We start from the raw sequence: 21,035 nt of genomic DNA, 5'->3' as shown, positions 1-21,035 counted from the left end.
TCCATCTCACCCCATCTGGTTTCTTAAATGTGGTGGATCTATCTCTAAGAATAGAGCGCACAGACCGTCTCTGCTGTTTCTGATGGTTACCTTTCCTTGCAAAGTCACTATTTATTGGTGGTGATTTTGTGAGGTTATAAATGACCTCCTGCGCTGTGTCCAGGCTGCGGCACAGATCAGTGTCTGGTGGGCTCCTGCTGCAGAACATCGCTGCCAGAAACAATTAGCGGCTGATGATAGATATCAGCACTTTATAGTAATTCTGCTACAGTCCATGCACAATGTAACAAGCGGAGAATATTCTTATTACTGATCCTACGTGAAGATCCCAAGGTCAACTAACCTGGAAAACTACGGAATAAGAGAAGAATTTTATAATGTTCTGCCTGTATGGCTAATATTTATTATGGCTGTAACATCAAACGCCTATTTGTAATATATATAGAGAGAGAGAGAGAGAGAGATAGATAGATAGATAGATAGATAGATAGATAGATAGATAGATAGATAGATAGGAGATAGATAGATAATAGATAGATAGGAGATATATAGATAGATAGATAGATAGATAGATAGATAGATAGATAGATAGATAGATAGATAGATAGATAGATAGGAGATATATAGATAGATAGATAGATAGATAGATAGATAGATAGATAGGAGATAGATAGATAGATAGGAGATAGATAGATAGATAGATAGATAGATAGATAGATAGATAGATAGGAGATAGATAGATAGATAGATAGATAGATAGATAGATAGGAGATAGATAGATAGATAGATATTAGATAGATAGATAGATATTAGATAGATAGATAGATAGATAGATAGATAGATATTAGATAGATAGATAGATAGATAGATATTAGATAGATAGATAGATAGATAGATAGATAGACAGATAGGAGATAGATAGATAGATAGATATTAGATAGATAGATAGATAGATAGATAGATAGATAGATAGATATGAACTTTCAGATTGATATATGTTCTTGCTGTAGACGGGTTGACATGTGGATTTTTCAGCAGATTTGTTGTGTGTTCTCTGCAGAATCCCCTCTTTTCTACCCTGTACGACCAGATGGTGGCGCTCATGTTCATGTTCTTTGCTGGGCCCAGGTTTGCAGTGTCCTGCACACACCATAGTACATGATAAGCTTGCCTTTACTCTATTACTAATCTCAGCCTCCCTATAGACTACACTTGTATTATATGTATTGTGCAAAGTCAAGAACCACCCAAGGTTTTTTGAAACAAGTGGGTGCAGTCAAGACTTCTGGCTACTCCTCCGCCATCTTGAAATTGCAATCTTCAGAAAAGTCTCTAAGAGAAGTTTGTACCTGTCTCCCTCCCCCTTATCTAAGTCCGGGCTGAGCGCTGGCACTCACATCTTGCAGGTCTTCTGTATAATTATTCTTCGTCATTCCTTGCCACATATTTGTTGTAAATTGATGGCGGTGCGGAACACCTACAAGTCTGACCTAGAGAGGTTGGTGGAGTTGGGAAAGGCTGATAAGCTTCTGGTGGGCATTTGTCATCAAGCAGGTGAACTAATGGCTGTGTAATTTTCTTTTCTCTTTGCTTGTCACGCACACTGCTAATCTGGACCTCGACAAAGGCTCAGGTTGGTATTTCATTCTATGTATTGATTATCATCTCAAACCCAGTGTTATTACTCTTCATTATCAGCCGGCGGCGGCAGCTTCTCGATTTTTGTCTACGCTCTATGTGTAAATACTAATTTGCCTATGAAGTGTTGTATGTCATTTCCATAATGCAGACTAGAAGGGATGTCAGATAATGCTCCGGGGAACATGCAAGAAATCGCGCTGCCTTATCTGCCGCTGTTATGTGCTGTTTACATAGCGCCAGCAAAAATGTTGCATTGAAATAATTTTTCCCCGCTAGATGATGATATAGCTCGCCATCATTGCTCCTGGTGCATCTATTCCCTGAGCGTCACAAGCTTATAATAGCGGCATACTGTGATGCATCGGGGGTCACTGAAAGGATTTGGCTTGGGGCTACTCCTAAGAACTTTGTCTGTGCAGGCCCCTGTTATACACCCTTTAACTCCTATAGGGGAACCTGGACTTTGCTGCATCTTGGAGTAGTCTCATTCAGAGACAATTAATCCAGGTGAGCGGATGTGTAATAGAAAGGGGCGTAATTTGAGGGGGTGCAGAAGGTGCAATTGCATCGCGGGCCCAGGAGTTTTAGGTATTGAGATTACTGCTTGCATCTGGGCCATAAATCAAGGAGACCCACAGATTACCCTAACCACACTAAGGGGGATTAAACTCCCCTGTCACTATCAAGAATTCACTCTAGGGATGAGGTAAGGGCCCCGGACAAAAGACTGCACCGGGGCCCACAAGACTCTAGTTACGCCACTGGCATGGGGAGAGGCTGAGGTCAGGGGACGAAGAGATTATAGTGTGGATGAAATTCTGTAAGAATTGTTTTGGAAATAGAAGGGTTAATAGTTTATTTTTGTCAATTAACAAAATGAGAAGGTGTTAATGAAAAGAGAAATGTAAATCCCATCAATATTTGGTGTGACCTCTGCCCTTTGCCTTCCATCACTTCTTCTCCAGACAGTTTTGGTAGAACTGGGCAGGGAGGTTGTTCCCGCCGCCATCTTGGAGAACTAAGCCCAGATCTTCTGTGGATGTTGCTTGCTCCAGTCCGTCTGTGTCTTCATGTCATCCCAGACAGACTGGATGATGATGAGATCGGGGCTCTATCTGTGGGGGCCTCTTCCAAAGGTTACTCGAAGTATTGATGGGATTTATATTTCTTTTTTATGCATTCACTTATTTTGTTCCTTGTACATTGGCCACACATGAACTGAAGGTCCCACAGAAAACTAATGACTTGGCCATCTTCATGGATTGCCTGAGGGTTGCAACTTTGGTGTAAAACAATTCAATTGTGTCACAGGCACCTCCTATTCGTTGCAAAAAATTGCCCTTTTTGCAGTTTGGCCAATGGGGAAAAATTACACAGTGCAGTCAATGGCTGTCCAAACTCTGCCAGTCATGCCATAGACTCAATGGTAAAACTATCCATTCATTTGCCATATTTTCTTATATGATTATCAACCGAAATGGATCCAGGTACCTCATAAAATATGGAAAGTGACATCCAGCGTCGCGCCATAGGTCCTGCGCTCTATTGACTAATCGTACGACAAAGTCTAAGCCATTATAGGCTTTTAGACCTGCCATCTATACAGGAGACCTAGAATTAGAGAGGTAATCGCCCTCCCGATCCAGCGGAAATAGAGACTCGCGCCCCATTCTCCATCTCTGAAATAACAGTCGAGCACCTATACATCTGCGCGGGTCCGGAGAAGTGATCTAATTACAGTAATCTGTTACACGCAGCCATGTTAGCGCTCGTACATCACGGAACCACATATGCAGTTATTTAAGGATTTCTAGTGATAAAAACGATATCTATTCTGGGAAATCACGGCCACCTGCGAGCCCCGGTAATTACCCTCTCCGCACCGGCTCACAGCCATAGTAGCGTTACACTGCGGCTTATATCGTATTGAAGATACAATGTGCGTTTGCCGTAAATTATTCAGTAGCATTTCAGATTCTTCACGAATGTCGCGCTACGAATTACTGGTGTATTGTGCGGCAGTCAGCTGCGCGCAGCCAAATGACTCCTTTTAAGAATAAGTGATAGGTGGTAGGACTGCAGAAACAGCGCAGGGAATGGGAAAACATGTACAGAAAGGTGAGGATTGTAGAAAAACAGTGTTGCGAAAATGCAGCTTCATTACGAAGAGTGGAGGTAGATACAGTCCTATGAAAAAGTTTGGGCACCCCTATTAATCTTAATCATTTTTAGTTCTAAATATTTTGGTGTTTGCAACAGCCATTTCAGTTTGATATATCTAATAACTGATGGACACAGTAATATTTCAGGATTGAAATGAGGTTTATTGTACTAACAGAAAATGTGCAATATGCATTAAAGCAAAATTTGACCGGTGCAAAAGTATGGGCACCCTTATCATTTTATTGATTTGAATTCCCCTAACTACTTTTTACTGACTTACTGAAGCACAAAATTGGTTTTGTAACCTCAGTGAGCTTTGAACTTCATAGCCAGATGTATCCAATCATAAGAAAAGGTATTTAAGGTGGCCAATTGCAAGTTGTTCTACTATTTGAATCTCCTCTGAAGAGTGGCATCATGGGCTACTCAAAACAACTCTCAAATGATCTGAAAACAAAGATTGTTCAACATAGTTGTTCAGGGGAAGGATACAAAAAGTTGTCTCAGAGATTTAACCTGTCAGTTTCCACTGTGAGGAACATAGTAAGGAAATGGAAGACCACAGGGACAGTTCTTGTTAAGCCCAGAAGTGGCAGGCCAAGAAAAATATCAGAAAGGCAGAGAAGAAGAATGGTGAGAACAGTCAAGGACAATCCACAGACCACCTCCAAAGAGCTGCAGCATCATCTTGCTGCAGATGGTGTCACTGTGCATCGGTCAACTATACAGCGCACTTTGCACAAATAGAAGCTGTATGGGAGAGTGATGAGAAAGAAGCCGTTTCTGCACGTACGCCACAAATAGAGTTGCCTGAGGTATGAAAAAGCACATTTGGACAAGGCAGCTTCATTTTGGAAACAAAAATTGAGTTGTTTGGTTATAAAAAAAAGGCGTTATGCATGGCGTCCAAAAAGAAACAGCATTCCAAGAAAAACACATGCTACCCACTGTAAAATTTGGTGGAGGTTCCATCATGCTTTGGGGCTGTGTGGCCAATGCCGGCATCGGGAATCTTGTTAAAGTTGAGGGTCGCATGGATTCCACTCAGTATCAGCAGATTCTTGAGAATAATGTTCAAGAATCAGTGACGAAGTTGAAGTTACGCCGGGGATGGAAATTTCAGCAAGACAATGATCCAAAACACCGCTCCAAATCCTCAGGCATTCATGCAGAGGAACAATTACAATGTTCTGGAATGGCCATCCCAGTCCCCAGACCTGAATATCATTGAACATCTGTGGGATGATCTGAAGCGGGCTGTCCATGCTCGGCGACCATCAAACTTAACTGAACTTGAATTGTTTGTCCAAAATACCTTTATCCAGGATCCAGGAACTGATTAAAAGCTACAGGAAGCGACTAGAGGCTGTTATCTTTGCAAAAGGAGGATGTACTAAATATTAATGTCACTTTTCTGTTGAGGTGCCCATACTTTTGCACCGGTCAAATTTTGGTTTAATGCATATTGCGCATTTTCTGTTAGTACAATAAACCTCATTTCAATCCTGAAATATTACTGTGTCCATCAGTTATTAGATATATCAAACTGAAATGGCTGTTGCAAATACCAAAATATTTAGAACTAAAAATGATTAAGATTAATAGGGGGGCCCAAACTTTTTCATAGGACTGTACCATGGTAGGGCGAGGGGGTGTAAAGGATACCCTAGTGGTATATGAGTAGTACATTGGCGTCTAGGAAATATTGCAGTATATTATATATGTTGTAGAAGGCTTCTAGAGTCCTCCTTGCTGCAAATCTTCAGAAACCCATTAAATTCTACCCAAAAAACAACAAAAAGTGTGAGGGCAAGAGGGAGATGCGGCTGCAGAATGATTTTCTCTAGCACTCAGATTGGACGTAGTCAGAGGGGAGGGGGAGCAGCTACTCTTATATCACACCTGGAAAGGCCACTGATATATATGAGGGGGGGGGGGGATGGGTATTTACAGCAAAAGACCCAGAACATTCCAGTTATACTCCATATTTCTGCCTTAATACCCATGTACGGATGAATTGTAATATATTCTTTGATATGTTTGGTAGATTATGAATAGATCTGATTGGAGCATTTACATACAGTCTTATTAGTCTGGTCCCTAAATGCAATTTTCCAAGGTACTCCATACCTAAGAGTTCTTAAAGGGATTGTCTAGTTTAGGAATTTGTTAATAGAGGGAGTCTTTCTTTTTTTTCCAGATCCTCATCTCTTAGCAGTTAGAGTGCCTCTAACTCTGGAGGACCTGTCCCGTGTTACACAGGGCTCATTGACTTTTGTGAGCACTGTGCAATTTTTAATTTCTCCTGTGGGGGCACTGCAGAGGAAATGAGCACTTCCTGGAAGGTTCTCGTACAGATTAAAGCTAATCACTATCAGTTTTAGCAGAGGGACTATTTGTGACCAGACTATTATGAAAGGATCCTTTTATCCAGTAGGTGTTGGCCAAATTGGACAACCCCTTTAAGAGCACAGACAATAACAGTGTCTGCTACATGCTATTGGACTGTAAAGAAGAAGCTACCAAAACAAAGTTCCCTTCTCTGACATCACGTAGTGCCCTCCAGCCATTGGCTGAAGTTAGATTTCACAGACTTCCTGTTTTGATTTCACAGACTTCCTGCTTCGACTTCAGAGACTTCCTGTTTTGATTTCACAGACTTCCTGCTTCGACTTCACAGACTTCCTGTTTCGACTTCACAGACTTCCTGTTTTGACTTCACAGACTTCCTGTTTTGCATACACCTTGTATATACTGTACATACAGAATTTATCTTAGATAATCTTAGATACGTCTGACTTGTTACAGTAGCAAAAATGGAGATAATAAGTCAAATTATTAATAGTATTATACACATAGAGAAGAGGTCGGGCAGAACAGGAAGTCTGTAATGGGCCGTTTCAGCCAATAGCGGCAGAGCAGGAAGTGATGTCAGAGAAGAGGCTCCCCTCCCCTCTATAGCCCAATAACCTGCAGTATTTGTGATGTTACGAAGTACAGGGCGTGAATGGAGTAAGGGGCTGACCCTAGTAGGTCCATATGACTTATAAGCATATAATAATTACTCGAAAATAATAGAAAAAAAAGTTTAGAAATTCAAATATTGTTACAAAAATATATCACCCCTACAATAATGAACGGGATACGATATAATAATGATATGAATGTGCGTTTAAAGGTCTAAAACTGGAAACTTTATAAGAAATCATTTTGTTAAATGGCTTTGTCTTTCCGTAATTGGACTGGAGGGGATATTGCCGAGGCAGCACGAAAATGACGGATTCACTGTGTCCGGCGAGAGTAATGGCTTTGGAGAGGTCTCGTCATTTAACGAATTATGCTAAGATGTGTCATAATTATGATTGATGAAACCCTTTATCACATGCCAGCACTTACTCTAATGTGTTCAGTGGGGAGGGGACGCTTGTCAGCGCTCTCTTTTATAACCCAATTTCTAAATTAGCAGCTCTGAAGCCCTACGAAGAGTTAACTGTTAGGCATTACATTGAAATATAGAAATATTTCCTTTTATATATATATAGTGGTTTGCGGGGACTAAAAAATCCATAGCCTAATCTAAGGGGTGGCCACTAATATCAGATCTGTGGGGCTCTGTCTTACTGCCTCCCCACTAGTTATCTAACAGAAGGGGCAGCAGGGTGAGACTCCGAGTGCTCCATCCCCTATATTATTTACCAGACACAGCACTGTACCATCACTAGTGGCTGTGTCTGGCATTGCAGCTCATTGTCATACAAATGCCTGCACCTATGTGGCATATGTGGCATACAGCCCTGCAGATAGATAGGTTAGTGTTACCAGAACCTAGAATATCAACCCAGGTCACAGATATGCTGGTCCTGGTGACAGTAACCTATCTATCTGCAGGGCTGGGATGATATGCTGGTTCTGGTGACAGTAACCTATCTATCTGCAGGGCTGGAGTGATATGCTGGTTCTGGTGACAGTAACCTATCTATCTGCAGGGCTGGGGTGATATACTGGTATCTGGTGACAGTAACCTATCTATCTGCAGGGCTGGGGTAATATGCTGGTCCTGGTGACAGTAACCTATCTATCTGCAGGGCTGGGATGATATGCTGGTTCTGGTGACAGTAACCTATCTATCTGCAGGGCTGGGGTGATATACTGGTATCTGGTGACAGTAACCTATCTATCTGCAGGACTGGGGTGATATGCTGGTTCTGATGATACTAACCTATCTATCTGCAGGATTGGGGTGATATGCTGGTTCTGGTGACAGTAACCTATCTATCTGCGGGACTGGGGTGATATGCTGGGTCTGGTGACAGTAACCTATCTATCTGCAGGGCTGGGGTGATATGCTGGTTCTGGTGACAGTAACCTATCTATCTGCGGGACTGGGGTGATATGCTGGGTCTGGTGACAGTAACCTATCTATCTGCAGGGCTGGGGTGATATGCTGGTTCTGGTGACAGTAACCTATCTATCTGCGGGACTGGGGTGATATGCTGGGTCTGGTGACACTAACCTATCTATCTGCAGGGCTGGGGTGATATGCTGGTTCTGGTGACAGTAACCTATCTATCTGCAGGGCTGGGGTGATATGCTGGTTCTGGTGACAGTAACCTATCTATCTGCAGGGCTGGGGTGATATGCTGGGTCTGGTGACACTAACCTATCTATCTGCAGGGCTGGGGTGATATGCTGGTTCTGGTGACAGTAACCTATCTATCTGCAGGACTGGGGTGATATGCTGGTTCTGGTGGCAGTAACCTATCTATCTGCAGGGCTGGGGTGATATGCTGGTTCTGGTGACAGTAACCTATCTATCTGCAGGGCTGGGGTGATATGGTGGTTCTGGTGACACTAACCTATCTATCTGCAGGGCTGGGGTGATATGCTGGTCCTGGTGACACTAACCTATCTATCTGCAGGGCTGGGGTGATATGCTGGTTCTGGTGACACTAACTTATCTATCTGCAGGACTGGGGTGATATGCTGGTTCTGGTGATACTAACCTATCTATCTGCAAGGCTGGGGTGATATGTTGGTTCTGGTGACAGTAACCTATCTATCTGCAGGGCTGGGGTGATATGCTGGTTCTGGTGACAGTAACCTATCTATCTGCAGGGCTGGGGTGATATGCTGGTTCTGGTGACACTAACCTATCTATCTGCAGGGCTGGGGTGATATGCTGGTTCTGGTGACAGTAACCTATCTATCTGCAGGGCTGGGGTGATATGCTGGTTCTGGTGACAGTAACCTATCTATCTGCAGGGCTGGGGTGATATGCTGGTTCTGGTGACACTAACTTATCTATCCTCAGGACTGGGGTGATATGCTGGTTCTGGTGACACTAACCTATCTATCTGCAGGGCTGGGGTGGTATGCTGGTTCTGGTGACAGTAACCTATCTATCTGCAGGGCTGGGGTGATATGCTGGTTCTGGTGACACTAACCTATCTATCTGCAGGGCTGGGGTGATATGCTGGTTCTGGTGACAGTAACCTATCTATCTGCAGGGCTGGGGTGATATGCTGGTTCTGGTGACACTAACCTATCTATCTGCAGGGCTGGGGTGATATGCTGGTCCTGGTGACACTAACCTATCTATCTGCAGGGCTGGGGTGATATGCTGGTTCTGGTGACACTAACCTATCTATCTGCAGGACTGGGGTGATATGTTGGCTCTGGTGACAGTAACCTATCTATCTGCAGGGCTGGGGTGATATGCTGGTTCTGGTGACAATAACCTATCTATCTGCAGGGCTGGGGTGATATGCTGGTTCTGGTGACACTAACCTATCTATCTGCAGGGCTGGGGTGATATGCTGGTTCTGGTGACACTAACCTATCTATCTGCAGGGCTGGGGTGATATGTTGGCTCTGGTGACAGTAACCTATCTATCTGCAGAGCTGGGGTGATATGTTGGCTCTGGTGACAGTAACCTATCTATCTGCAGAGCTGGGGTGATATGCTGGTTCTGGTGACAGTAACCTATCTATCTGCAGGGCTGTGGTGATATGCTGGGTCTGGTGATACTAACCTATCTATCTGCAGGGCTGGGGTGATATGCTGGGTCTGGTGATACTAACCTATCTATCTGCAGAGCTGGGGTGATATGTTGGCTCTGGTGACAGTAACCTATCTATCTGCAGGGCGGGGGTGATATGCTGGTACTGGTGACAGTAACCTATCTATCTGCAGGACTGGGGTGATATGCTGGTTCTGGTGACAGTAACCTATCTATCTGCAGGGCTGGGGTGATATGCTGGTTCTGGTGACAGTAACCTATCTATCTGCAGGGCTGTGGTGATATGCTGGGTCTGGTGATACTAACCTATCTATCTGCAGGGCTGGGGTGATATGCTGGTTCTGGTGACAGTAACCTATCTATCTGCAGGGCTGGGGTGATATGCTGGTTCTGGTGACAGTAACCTATCTATCTGCAGGGCTGGGGTGATATGCTGGTTCTGGTGACAGTAACCTATCTATCTGCAGGGCTGGGGTGATATGCTGATTCTTGTGAAATACTATTTATGGGTTACTTTGCCTTTAACTTTTTCATATCCATTCTTAGATATTCTGAAATATTTGATACAATTTGACTTCATTTTCGATTTCCCTGATAATGTTACATGTATATTACCTATGGGACCGGGGATTTCGCTCAGCACGCCAGCCCCTTGTGATCAGAGCGGAGGCTCAGCGTCTTGTCTTTGGTGATCTTCATTACACATGAATGCGGGCGTCTTACTTTAAGATGATGTGGATTTGTCTTTAATGAGACATGAGAGGTTTTTTTCTTCTCTTTGCCGCGATCCCGAGCGTTGAACTTGAGTTGAAAAGCTGATCTTGAAATGTCAATCTTTGAAGTCTCTGAGCACAGACAAGACTGGCGAGCCGCTCGCTATTGAACTGCATTGGAAATGTCACCGCCAAAGTACAAGTATTCATAAGGTTAATGATAGAGGTTGGCGTCGAGGATGGAGATTCTAGATGATAGATTTCACTTTTTGCACCCCGGTCTCTAAATGTGTGAAATGGAGACTGATGTTCTAACGTCATTACCTCATGTGCAAAAGACAAGATTTCCATCTAAAGATTCCAAATATATCTTCTATGGAGCTGAACTTGTCTCCTCGCCGCACTTGTCAGTTTTAGTAGATACTTGTATTCCCCAGAAAATATCAAGTCTGGAGAATATTTTCTTAAAATTTTGAATTGTTCTTTCCCTCTGTTATTCCTCCTAGAAACTTATAAAGTTTGGGATGTGGCCTCTGAGACAATCTCAGGCATCCAAATTGGGAACGTCTAATTTGTCAATTTACGTATACATTTCCAGGAGGAATAACAGAGGAATCGTACATGACAGAGTACTGAGTAAAGCTTACTATGGGGAATAAAAGTATTTACTAGGGTTGAGCCGAACTTGACTTTTCAGGATCGATTTTGAAATCCGATTTCCGATCATTTTTCATTCGAACCCGATCTCGATCCCAATTCCGATCCCAATGCAAGTCAATGGGATTTTTTTTTACTAATCGGAGATCGGATTTTAAAACCAATCCTATTCACTATACAGCATGGAATCTAACAATTGAACGCTTTAATTGTTAGAATCTACGCTGTGTAGTGATTTTTTTTAAACACTAAGTAGCCAGAGGATTTTTTTTAATCCTCTGGCTACTTAGTCCCCCCTGGTGTCCACTTACCTGCAGAGATGGCTGGTCCGGTGCCCGGTGCTCTCATTCTTCTTCGCCTCGCTGCCCCCGCCTCCCAGGTTAGGAGAGTGTGGGCGGGTTAGGAGAGTGTGGGCGGGTACTGGGAGGGGAGACGTCATGTCTCCCCGCCCTGTACGCACCCACACTCTCCTAAGCCACAAGCCCCGCCTTCTTCCTAGCTCTTTACCTACTAACCTGGGAGGTGGGGGCAGCGAGGAGAAGAAGAACGAGAACACCGGGCATCGGACCAGCCATCTCTGCAGGTAAGTAGCTACTAGAGATGTTAGCTAGTCTCCCATTAGAATGAATGGACGCAGCCGGCGCGCAGGGGGTTAAGGCTGTGTGCTGGCTGCTTCCATTCATTCCTATGGAACCGCAGCGGAGCCTTCACACTGAGTATAGAATGAGCGGAGCGTATACTCAGTGTGAAGGCTAACATTCTTAGCTTTTCCCACAATGCTTGGCCAGTAGCAAAGCATTGTGGGAAATAATCACCGATCTCGATCCCACCTAAAAAGATTGTGTTCAGAATTCCGATGGCGATCGTGAAATTTACTCGATCGCCGATCCGAATCCGATCTTTTCCGAACACGATCGCTCAACCCTAGTATTTACTAAAAAACAGAGAGCTGACAGCTCCTCCTTCAGGTGATGTTCCTTCATAACCACTAGATGGGATACAACCACTGGGACCCCCCTCCCTTATTGCCAGAATGAGAGACCCTGATCCCAGTTTCCTCCTAGCTCTAAGACTACGTGTAGGAGACGTTTTCCTGTCCACAAGGTAAGACTGACACCAGAATACCAGAATATTCTCAGCCTGGCCCAGATTCTGACACCATAATGGATTTCCTAGCAAACCACCCTATTGACCCATCAAGAAGAGGGGGAAAGGGGAAGAGACAACTGCCCTAAACATTTGTCTGCCACCTATAGGCAATAAATATGACACTGAACTAGTCATAGAATTTGCAATTTTTTACCAATAATGCATATTTTTGCCGAGCTTCTTTAATCTCCCCCTGCCGGCGCTCAGACACTTATAAGAGAGGATTTACGGAGCAATAACCCTTGCGAGGAGGCGGATTATAAACCAATTGGGCCAAGCGTGTTTATAATTGATGTTGAAGTGTTAAAGATACTTGTTATTGCCATACGGAGCTTCAAAGAGCGCAAACCTGGCGGACGCCTCTCCCCAAACCCAACTATCTCAAATAGATTTCACACATTTGATGGGACGGAAATGTGAAATATGTAAATTTTCTGTTTGATTCCGGCGTTTCCCGGCCTGTGATATCTACAAGGAATGATTAGTTTTGTCTCTCCAGACTGTCTCTTGTTTTGAGTTTCCGTCAAATGAAATACAATGTGATGACATTTAAGGCCTGTGTTGTAGCAGGAGATGTTTCTTTAGTGTCTGTCAATTGAAACTTCTTTGTTTCCTTCGGAAGGCGCCGTAAATCAACTTCATACGTCTCGCAAAGTGAAGGGAAACTTCTCACTCAATCAATATGCTTGTTTAGAGGAGAGCGCAAAGCTTTGTGGAATTGGGTAGAGAATATTCAAGGTTGCACTAGGAAATGGAGCTGAGACCTAACGTATTACATAGAGGGACATGAAGGGGTTAAAATCCAGTGCACAAGTATATAGTTTACATACAGGATGAATCCATAGAATACATTTAGTCATTTTGTAGATACGCTGTAATACTTCTGCTGTATTGAACCTAAGTTACAACCTGAATTATGCTCCAGAGCTGCAATCATAATTCTGCTGAATTTAGAAGTAAATGCTTCCAGTATTTGTTGTTGGAATTAACGTCAAGGCTAATTTATTCTTGTGACTTCCAGTGAGGAAAGTCTAAAACACCAACCATGGTACATTAATCTGATATAGGTAACACTTACTATCCCCCTGCATTACAACAACTCAGCAAACATATTAGAGGTGGGTGTGTCTAATGGCAACTGGTTTCCAACAGAATTGTGAATACAGCTCTGGAGTATAATACAGGATTCAACTCAGGATCAGTACAGGATAAGTAATGTAATGTATGTGCACAGTGACTGCACCAGCAGAATAGTGAGTGCAGCTCTGGAGTATAATACAGGATAAGTAATGTAATGTATGTACACAGTGACTGTACCAGCAGAATAGTGAGCGCAGCTCTGGAGTATAATACAGGATAAGTAATGTAATGTATGTACACAGTGACTGTACCAGCAGAATAGTGAGTGCAGCTCTGGAGTATAACACAGGATAAGTAATGTAATGTATGTACACAGTGACTGCACCAGCAGAATAGTGAGCGCAGCTCTGGAGTATAACACAGGATAAGTAATGTAATGTATGTACACAGTGACTGCACCAGCAGAATAGTGAGTGCAGCTCTGGAGTATAACACAGGATACGTAATGTAATGTATGTACACAGTGACTGCACCAGCAGAATAGTGAGCGCAGCTCTGGAGTATAATACAGGATAAGTAATGTAATGTATGTACACAGTGACTGCACCAGCAGAATAGTGAGTGCAGCTCTGGAGTATAACACAGGATAAGTAATGTAATGTATGTACACAGTGACTGCACCAGCAGAATAGTGAGCGCAGCTCTGGAGTATAATACAGGATAAGTAATGTAATGTATGTACACAGTGACTGCACCAGCAGAATAGTGAGTGCAGCTCTGGAGTATAACACAGGATAAGTAATGTAATGTATGTACACAGTGACTGCACCAGCAGAATAGTGAGTGCAGCTCTGGAGTATAACACAGGATAAGTAATGTAATGTATGTACACAGTGACTGCACCAGCAGAATAGTGAGCGCAGCTCTGGAGTATAATACAGGATAAGTAATGTAATGTATGTGCACAGTGACTGCACCAGCAGAATATTGAGCGCAGCTCTGGAGTATAATACAGGATAAGTAATGTAATGTATGTGCACAGTGACTGCACCATCAGAATAGTGAGTGCAGCTCTGGAGTATAACACAGGATAAGTAATGTAATGTATGTACACAGTGACTGCACCAGCAGAATAGTGAGCACAGCTCTGCAGTATAATACAGGATAAGTAATGTAATGTATGTACACAGTGACTGCACCAGCAGAATAGTGAGTGCAGCTCTGGAGTATAATACAGGATAAGTAATGTAATGTATTTACACAGTGACTGTACCAGCAGAATAGTGAGCGCAGCTCTGGAGTATAATACAGGATAAGTAATGTAATGTATGTACACATTGACTGCATCAGCAGAATAGTGAGCACAGCTCTGGAGTATAATACAGGATAAGTAATGTAATGTATGTACACAGTGACTGTACCGGCAGAATAGTGAGTGCAGCTCTGGAGTATAATTCAGGATAAGTAATGTAATGTATATACACAGTGACTGCACCAGCAGAATAGTGAGCGCAGCTCTGGAGTATAATACAGGATAAGTAATGTAATGTATGTACACATTGACTGCATCAGCAGAATAGTGAGCGCAGCTCTGGAGTATAATATAGGATAAGTAATGTAATGTATTTACACAGTGACTGTACCAGCAGAATAGTGAGCGCAGCTCTGGAGTATAATCCAGGATAAGTAATGTAATGTATGTACACAGTGACTGCACCAGCAGAATAGTGAGCGCAGCTCTGGAGTATAATACAGGATAAGTAATGTAATGTATGTACACTGTGATTGTACCAGCAGAATAGTGAGCGCAGCTCTGGAGTATAATACAGGATCAGTAATGTAATGTATGTACACAGTGACTGCACCAGCAGAATAGTGAGCGCAGCTCTGGAGTATAATACAGGATAAGTAATGTAATGTATGTACACAGTGATTGTACCAGCAGAATAGTGAGCGCAGCTCTGGAGTATAATACAGGATAAGTAATGTAATGTATGTACACAGTGTCTGTACCAGCAGAATAGTGAGTGCAGCTCTGAAGTAATATAGACACTAAAGATCACCTTTGGATTTGCTTGAATTCAACAGATGCAGAAAACCTCATTGCATACACATTCCGCATAAACATGCTCTAGAACTGTCCAGAAAAGTGGTAGGAAGATAATGGGGCATTAAACTGTCATGTAGAAATAGTGCTCAGTGCTGCAGCTAATGGGAAACTTTATGATAATAACAGTATTTTATGTCGTTACTAGATAATTGTAATATTAAAAAAGTGCAAAGTTCATCATTTTTATGCAATGTTATAAAGTTAACAGATTTGTACGACATTTTTTTTTACTATGTCCTGGACAGAAAATACATATATAGCGGTTGTATGGAATCATCTGGGTCTGACAGCTGTTCACACTGATTAGTGTTGTTTACGCCCTGCACTTTTGTGTTTCCTGACAGGTCTATGAGGCAGTCCCATGTTACAATGAATGCAATCAGTACTTGTGGGTGACTGAGCCGTGGTCTGCCTGCAAACTGCACAGCGAGGAGAAGACGGAGAACTGCGGGGCAGGAATACAGATCAGGAGAGTGCGGTGAGTGACACTGCCACTGACTGACAGATAAAGAGCCGCTGCAATGACACCACCTATAGCAATCCCAGAATGTATGTTACTGGCATGGCATTAAGTCATTATAGCAATGTATTGTTTGTTATTATGATGATGATGATGATGATGATTATTATAATTTATTATCATTATTATTATTTGTTATTATTATAATTCTAATTATTATTATTATTATTATTATTATTTGTTATTATTATTTATTATTATTATTTGTTCTTATTTATTATTATTATTTGTTATTATTATTATTTATTATTATTATTTGTTATTATTATTATTATTTATTATTATAATTATTTGTTGTTATTATTATTATTATTATTATTATCATTATTATTATTAGTGGTCTATACATCGCTATTTTATATATTATTTTGTATATTGTATATTATATTATATTATAGTTTCGATCTGTTAGTTCTGCTATAATAAAGTACAGATACAAATTGCATTAAGGGATATATGAGTCATTAAAGGGGTTCTCCAGGCTAAACATATTGATGATCTATCCTAAAGATAGGAGATTAATATTAGATTGGGGGGTCTAACGCCTGCCACTTCCATCACGCATCCGCTATTACACAGAAAATGGAGCAGGAAGCAGACAGCGCCATTCTCTGCCTAGTGGCCAGACCAGATACTGCAGATCAGCTCCCATTTATTGAATCAGACCTGAGCTGCAGTACCTGGTCTGACCACTACACAGATAACGGAGCTCTCTGCTTCCTGCTCCATTCTCTGATCGATGGGGGGTGAGAGATGCCACAACCCCACAAATATTAATCACTTATCTTTAGGATAGGTCTTCAAATTTTTTTAGTCTGGAAAACGCCTTTAAATGTGCGATTTGTAAAACTAAGGAGATGTTTGTTATGTTAATTCCCCTTTTTGTAATTCCGATATATTTGTATCTACTAGGCTGTCATTAAAGTTGGCATGTGGGTGGGGCATTGCGAGAACACTCCCAGCAATGCTTATTGGCTGACAGCTCACAGAGCTCCTCCCACATGTCCTTTCCAGTTGGGGCACTGAATGTACAGCTAAATTCTGGTGTGGCCCCCACGTGTTTGCCTCTATACAGGGTTTTTTTTACTTGCCCCTCTACCTTGTGACTTGCCAGGCCGCCGTCTTCTCACGGGGAGATAATTCCACTCTGTTACAGAACTTGTTTTTCTCCTGCGGTCGCCGCAGCAGAGTTAATTATCTGGCGAAAAAGACATTTTTGTAACAACGGTTAACAAATTCAACCCAGGTTATTGCAGCTGAAGAGAAACAGATTATTATCTGCCTCCGAAAAGACGTCTGGATGTAGAGATTGAATATTATGAGTCTGCAGGTCCATTCATCAGCCACTACAAAGTTTCCATTACCGTAAGACGTGAACCTCGGCCACAGATGTCTGCTGTCTAGATAATCAGGGCTACAGATATAGATTGGGCAGCTCCTAAGACGAAGAGTGGTTTATAGAGAGGGGAGATAACAGCGAGCTTGGGTTTCAGCTGAGGATTGGTGGTGTCATCCATCTTCAGCCGAGGGTTAGTGATGTCATCCCGATTGAGTTGAGGATTGGTGATGTCATCCATCTTCAGCTGAGGATTGGTGATGCCATCCATCTTCAGCCGAGGGTTAGTGATGTCATCCCGATTGAGTTGAGGATTGGTGATGTCATCCATCTTCAGCTGAGGATTGGTGATGCCATCCATCTTCATCTGAGGGTTAGTGATGTCATCCATCTTCAGCTGAGGATTAGTGATGTCATCCATCTTCAGCTGAGGGTTAGTGATGTCATCCCGATTCAGTTGAGGGTTAGTGATGTCATCCATCTTCAGCTGCGGGTTAGTGATGTCATCCATCTTCAGCTGAGGATTAGTGATTTCATCCATCTTCAGCTGAGGGTTAGTGATGTCATCCCGATTCAGTTGAGGGTTAGTGAAGTCATCCTGATTCAATTGAGGATTGGTGATGTAATCCATCTTCAGGTGAGGGTTAGTGATGTCATCCATCTTCAGGTGAGGGTTAGTGATGTCATCCCTATTCAGTTGAGGGTTAGTGGTGTCATCTGTCTTCAGCTGAGGGTTAGTGATGTCATCCATCTTCAGCTGAAGGTTAGTGATGTCATCCATCTTCAGTTGAGGATTAGTGATGTCATCCATCTTCAGCTGAAGGTTAGTGATGTCATCCATCTTCAGTTGAGGATTAGTGATGTCATCCATCTTCAGCTGAAGGTTAGTGATGTCATCCATCTTCAGTTGAGGATTAGTGATGTCATCCATCTTCAGCTGCCCGCCCTGTACCCACCCACACTCTCCTAAGCCACAAGCCCTGCCTTCCTAGCTCTTTAAATACTAACCTGGGAGGCGGGGCAGCGAGGCGAGAAGAGCAGCATGGAGTGGCAGCGAAGCGAAGAAGAACACCGGAGCAGCCATCTCTGGAGGTAAGTAGCTACTAGAGATGTTAGTTTAGTCTCCCATTAGAATGAATGGAGGCAGCCGGCGCGCAGGGGGTTAAGGCTGTGTGCTGGCTGCTTCCATTTATTCCTATGGAACCGCAGCGGAGCCTTCACACTGAGTATACACTCCACTCAGAATGAGCAGAGCGTATACTCAGTGTGAAGGCTAAGCAAAGCATTGTGGGAAATAGTACCGATCTCGATCCCACCTAAAAAGATCGTGTTCGGAATTCCGATCGCGATCGTGAAATTTTCTTGATCGCCGATCGGAATCCGATCTTTTCCAAACACGATTGCTCAACCCTAATTGGCACCATGGGTCTACAAGTCCAGATCAGTGATATCATCAGTTCCCAGGAAAGAATTAGTGATGTCATATGTGTGATGTCATTGTTATTTTTTGTATTGCATTTTTGAAGCACTTCAGTGGCGTTGACCTGCAATACTACACACATCCCCTTTAATTATAATACACACATCCCCTTTAATTGACTGCCATATAATATAGCAACTACAGCTAGACTATGGAGGTTATGGCCCCCTACCATAGCTATGCCCCAGTTTTCCTGACTTTATCCATACAGTGGGTGAAGTCTGTGTCATCATGTATTATATATGATTATTTTTTTCGTTTTTTAGCTGATTTAGCCCAATGTGCGTTGTCTGTGACCAATTTATGACAACTTTTGCAGTGACTCCAGGCGACTCGGCAGCACGGGGGAGGGGAAATAAACTGCTTGGCATGAAAAACAAATGGTAATCCATTTCATTGATTAGTGACCGTGGCGGACACGACACCCGGTGATCAGAACGGCCGCGCTACAACATCAAAGCAGGAATTTTCGCCGACGCTGATTCATTTATTTTTTGCGCAGGTGACTCAGTGGTTAAGTTTCCGACACTTTAATGAATTGTGACGCGGCGGCTAAATCATCGCCCCGGAATTGCTGCGCTGTCTGTAGGGTTAGACTATAATACTAAAATACATTTAATTAAATTCCAGAATCTTTTTAGCCCGGGATTTTATGACGCACGGCTGACATTTCTATAACATATGAATACAATAATTGGAATGTGTATGAAGGTTATGGAGATTTATGAGGATTTTGTCATTTTCATACACTGTACATAAACCTGAGTGTAAATATCAAGAAACAAACCCTGTATGGGGAGGGGCTGTAATTCCGGAGGATACGAAATGAGAAATCTACATAAAGTGACGCAACGTCCCGCAACGCTGGGTTTTGTAGGTCTTTCCCCATGAATAGGGCCATAAAGAGGCGTGGCCTGTGTATATTTGCATATTATTATTTATTTATATAGCACCATTAATTCCATGGTGCTGTACAAAATATACAAACAGATCGGGGCAACACGGTGGCTCTGTGGTTAGCACTGTAGGCTTGCAGTGCTTCAGGCGGCGCTATGCCAGGGCCCCAGGGAGGGCGGCATTATTGCTAACCTAAGCCAGTCCAGGACAAGCTGTCCTGGACTGGCTTATCACCGAACGGTGGTTTGGGGAGGCCACTGGAGCAGCGCTGCCCCAGCAGCCTCCCCTCACGCTCAGGCAGAGAGCAGGCAGTCTCCGGGCCTACTCTCTACCGGCAAACGGGGCTAAACCCCGCCCCCTTCGCTCGGCCACGCCCACGATTTGCCCGACAACGCCCCCGACCCGCGCCCTCCTCCCGGCAGGGGGGGGGGGGCGGCTTTCTGCAGTTAGCCTCGGGCGGCGAAAGGAGCAGGCTCACCCCTGCTTGCAGCGCTGGAGTCCTGGGTTCAAATCCTGCTGGGAACAACATCTGCAAGGAGTTTGTATGTTGCGTGGATTTCCTCCCATTCTACAAAGACATACTGATAAGAAAAAAAAAAGTACATTGTGATACCTATAGGGGGCTGACAATCTACATAAGAAAAAAAAAATATACAAACAGATATAATACTAACAATGGCTGACTGGCACAGTGGGGTAGAGGGCCCTGCCCACAAGGGCTTACAATCTATGAGGGAAGGGGGGTAGAGACAGAAGGTGAGGGTAGAGACTGTACAGATGGCGGTGCGGTGATAGTGTTATTGGGGGGTGTAGGCCTTCCTGAATAGATGAGTCTTCAGGGCCTTCTTGAATCCTGTGATTGTGGGGGTCAGCCTTATGTGTCTTGGTAAGGAGTTCCAGAGTATGGGGGATGCACGGGAGAAATCTTGGAGACGGTTGTGTGAGGAGCGGATGAGAGCGGAGCGGAGTAGGAGGTCATTGGAGGATCTGAGGTCAGGGTTTCCGCCCCAAACCCGTTTTTTGCTCTTTTTGGGGAGAAACCAGGCGGAAACCCGGTGGATTCCATTATAAGTGTCCTACCAGGAACAGAAATAGACTTGACAGGCTGATCAGGAGGGCCAGCTCTGTCCTGGGGAGCCCCTTGGACCCAGTACAGGTGGTGGGTGACAGAAGGATACTGTCTGTGGTGACCTCCATGCGGGAGAACAAATCCCACCCCATGTATGGGACCCTGATGGGACTTGGCAGCACTGTAAGTGACCGTCTGCT

The 21,035-nt window shown here is 43.4% G+C and overlaps 1 protein-coding gene across 1 annotated transcript in view; it reads left to right on the top strand.

Annotated features, from left to right (window-relative positions):
• The window catches only part of THSD7B (thrombospondin type 1 domain containing 7B), a 315,944-nt gene that overhangs the window by 240,118 nt on the left and 54,791 nt on the right, over positions 1-21,035 (top strand). The window contains exon 17 of the mRNA XM_075284543.1: positions 15,878-16,011. Coding sequence (XP_075140644.1) covers positions 15,878-16,011 — 134 coding nt within the window. The remainder of the gene's footprint in view (positions 1-15,877; positions 16,012-21,035) is intronic.

This window comes from Leptodactylus fuscus, chromosome 8 (assembly GCF_031893055.1).
Source record: "Leptodactylus fuscus isolate aLepFus1 chromosome 8, aLepFus1.hap2, whole genome shotgun sequence".
In the NCBI taxonomy this organism is placed as follows: domain Eukaryota; kingdom Metazoa; phylum Chordata; class Amphibia; order Anura; family Leptodactylidae; genus Leptodactylus; species Leptodactylus fuscus.
Note: the sequence above shows the minus strand (reverse complement) of the source record. Positions and strands in the feature narration are given on the sequence as shown.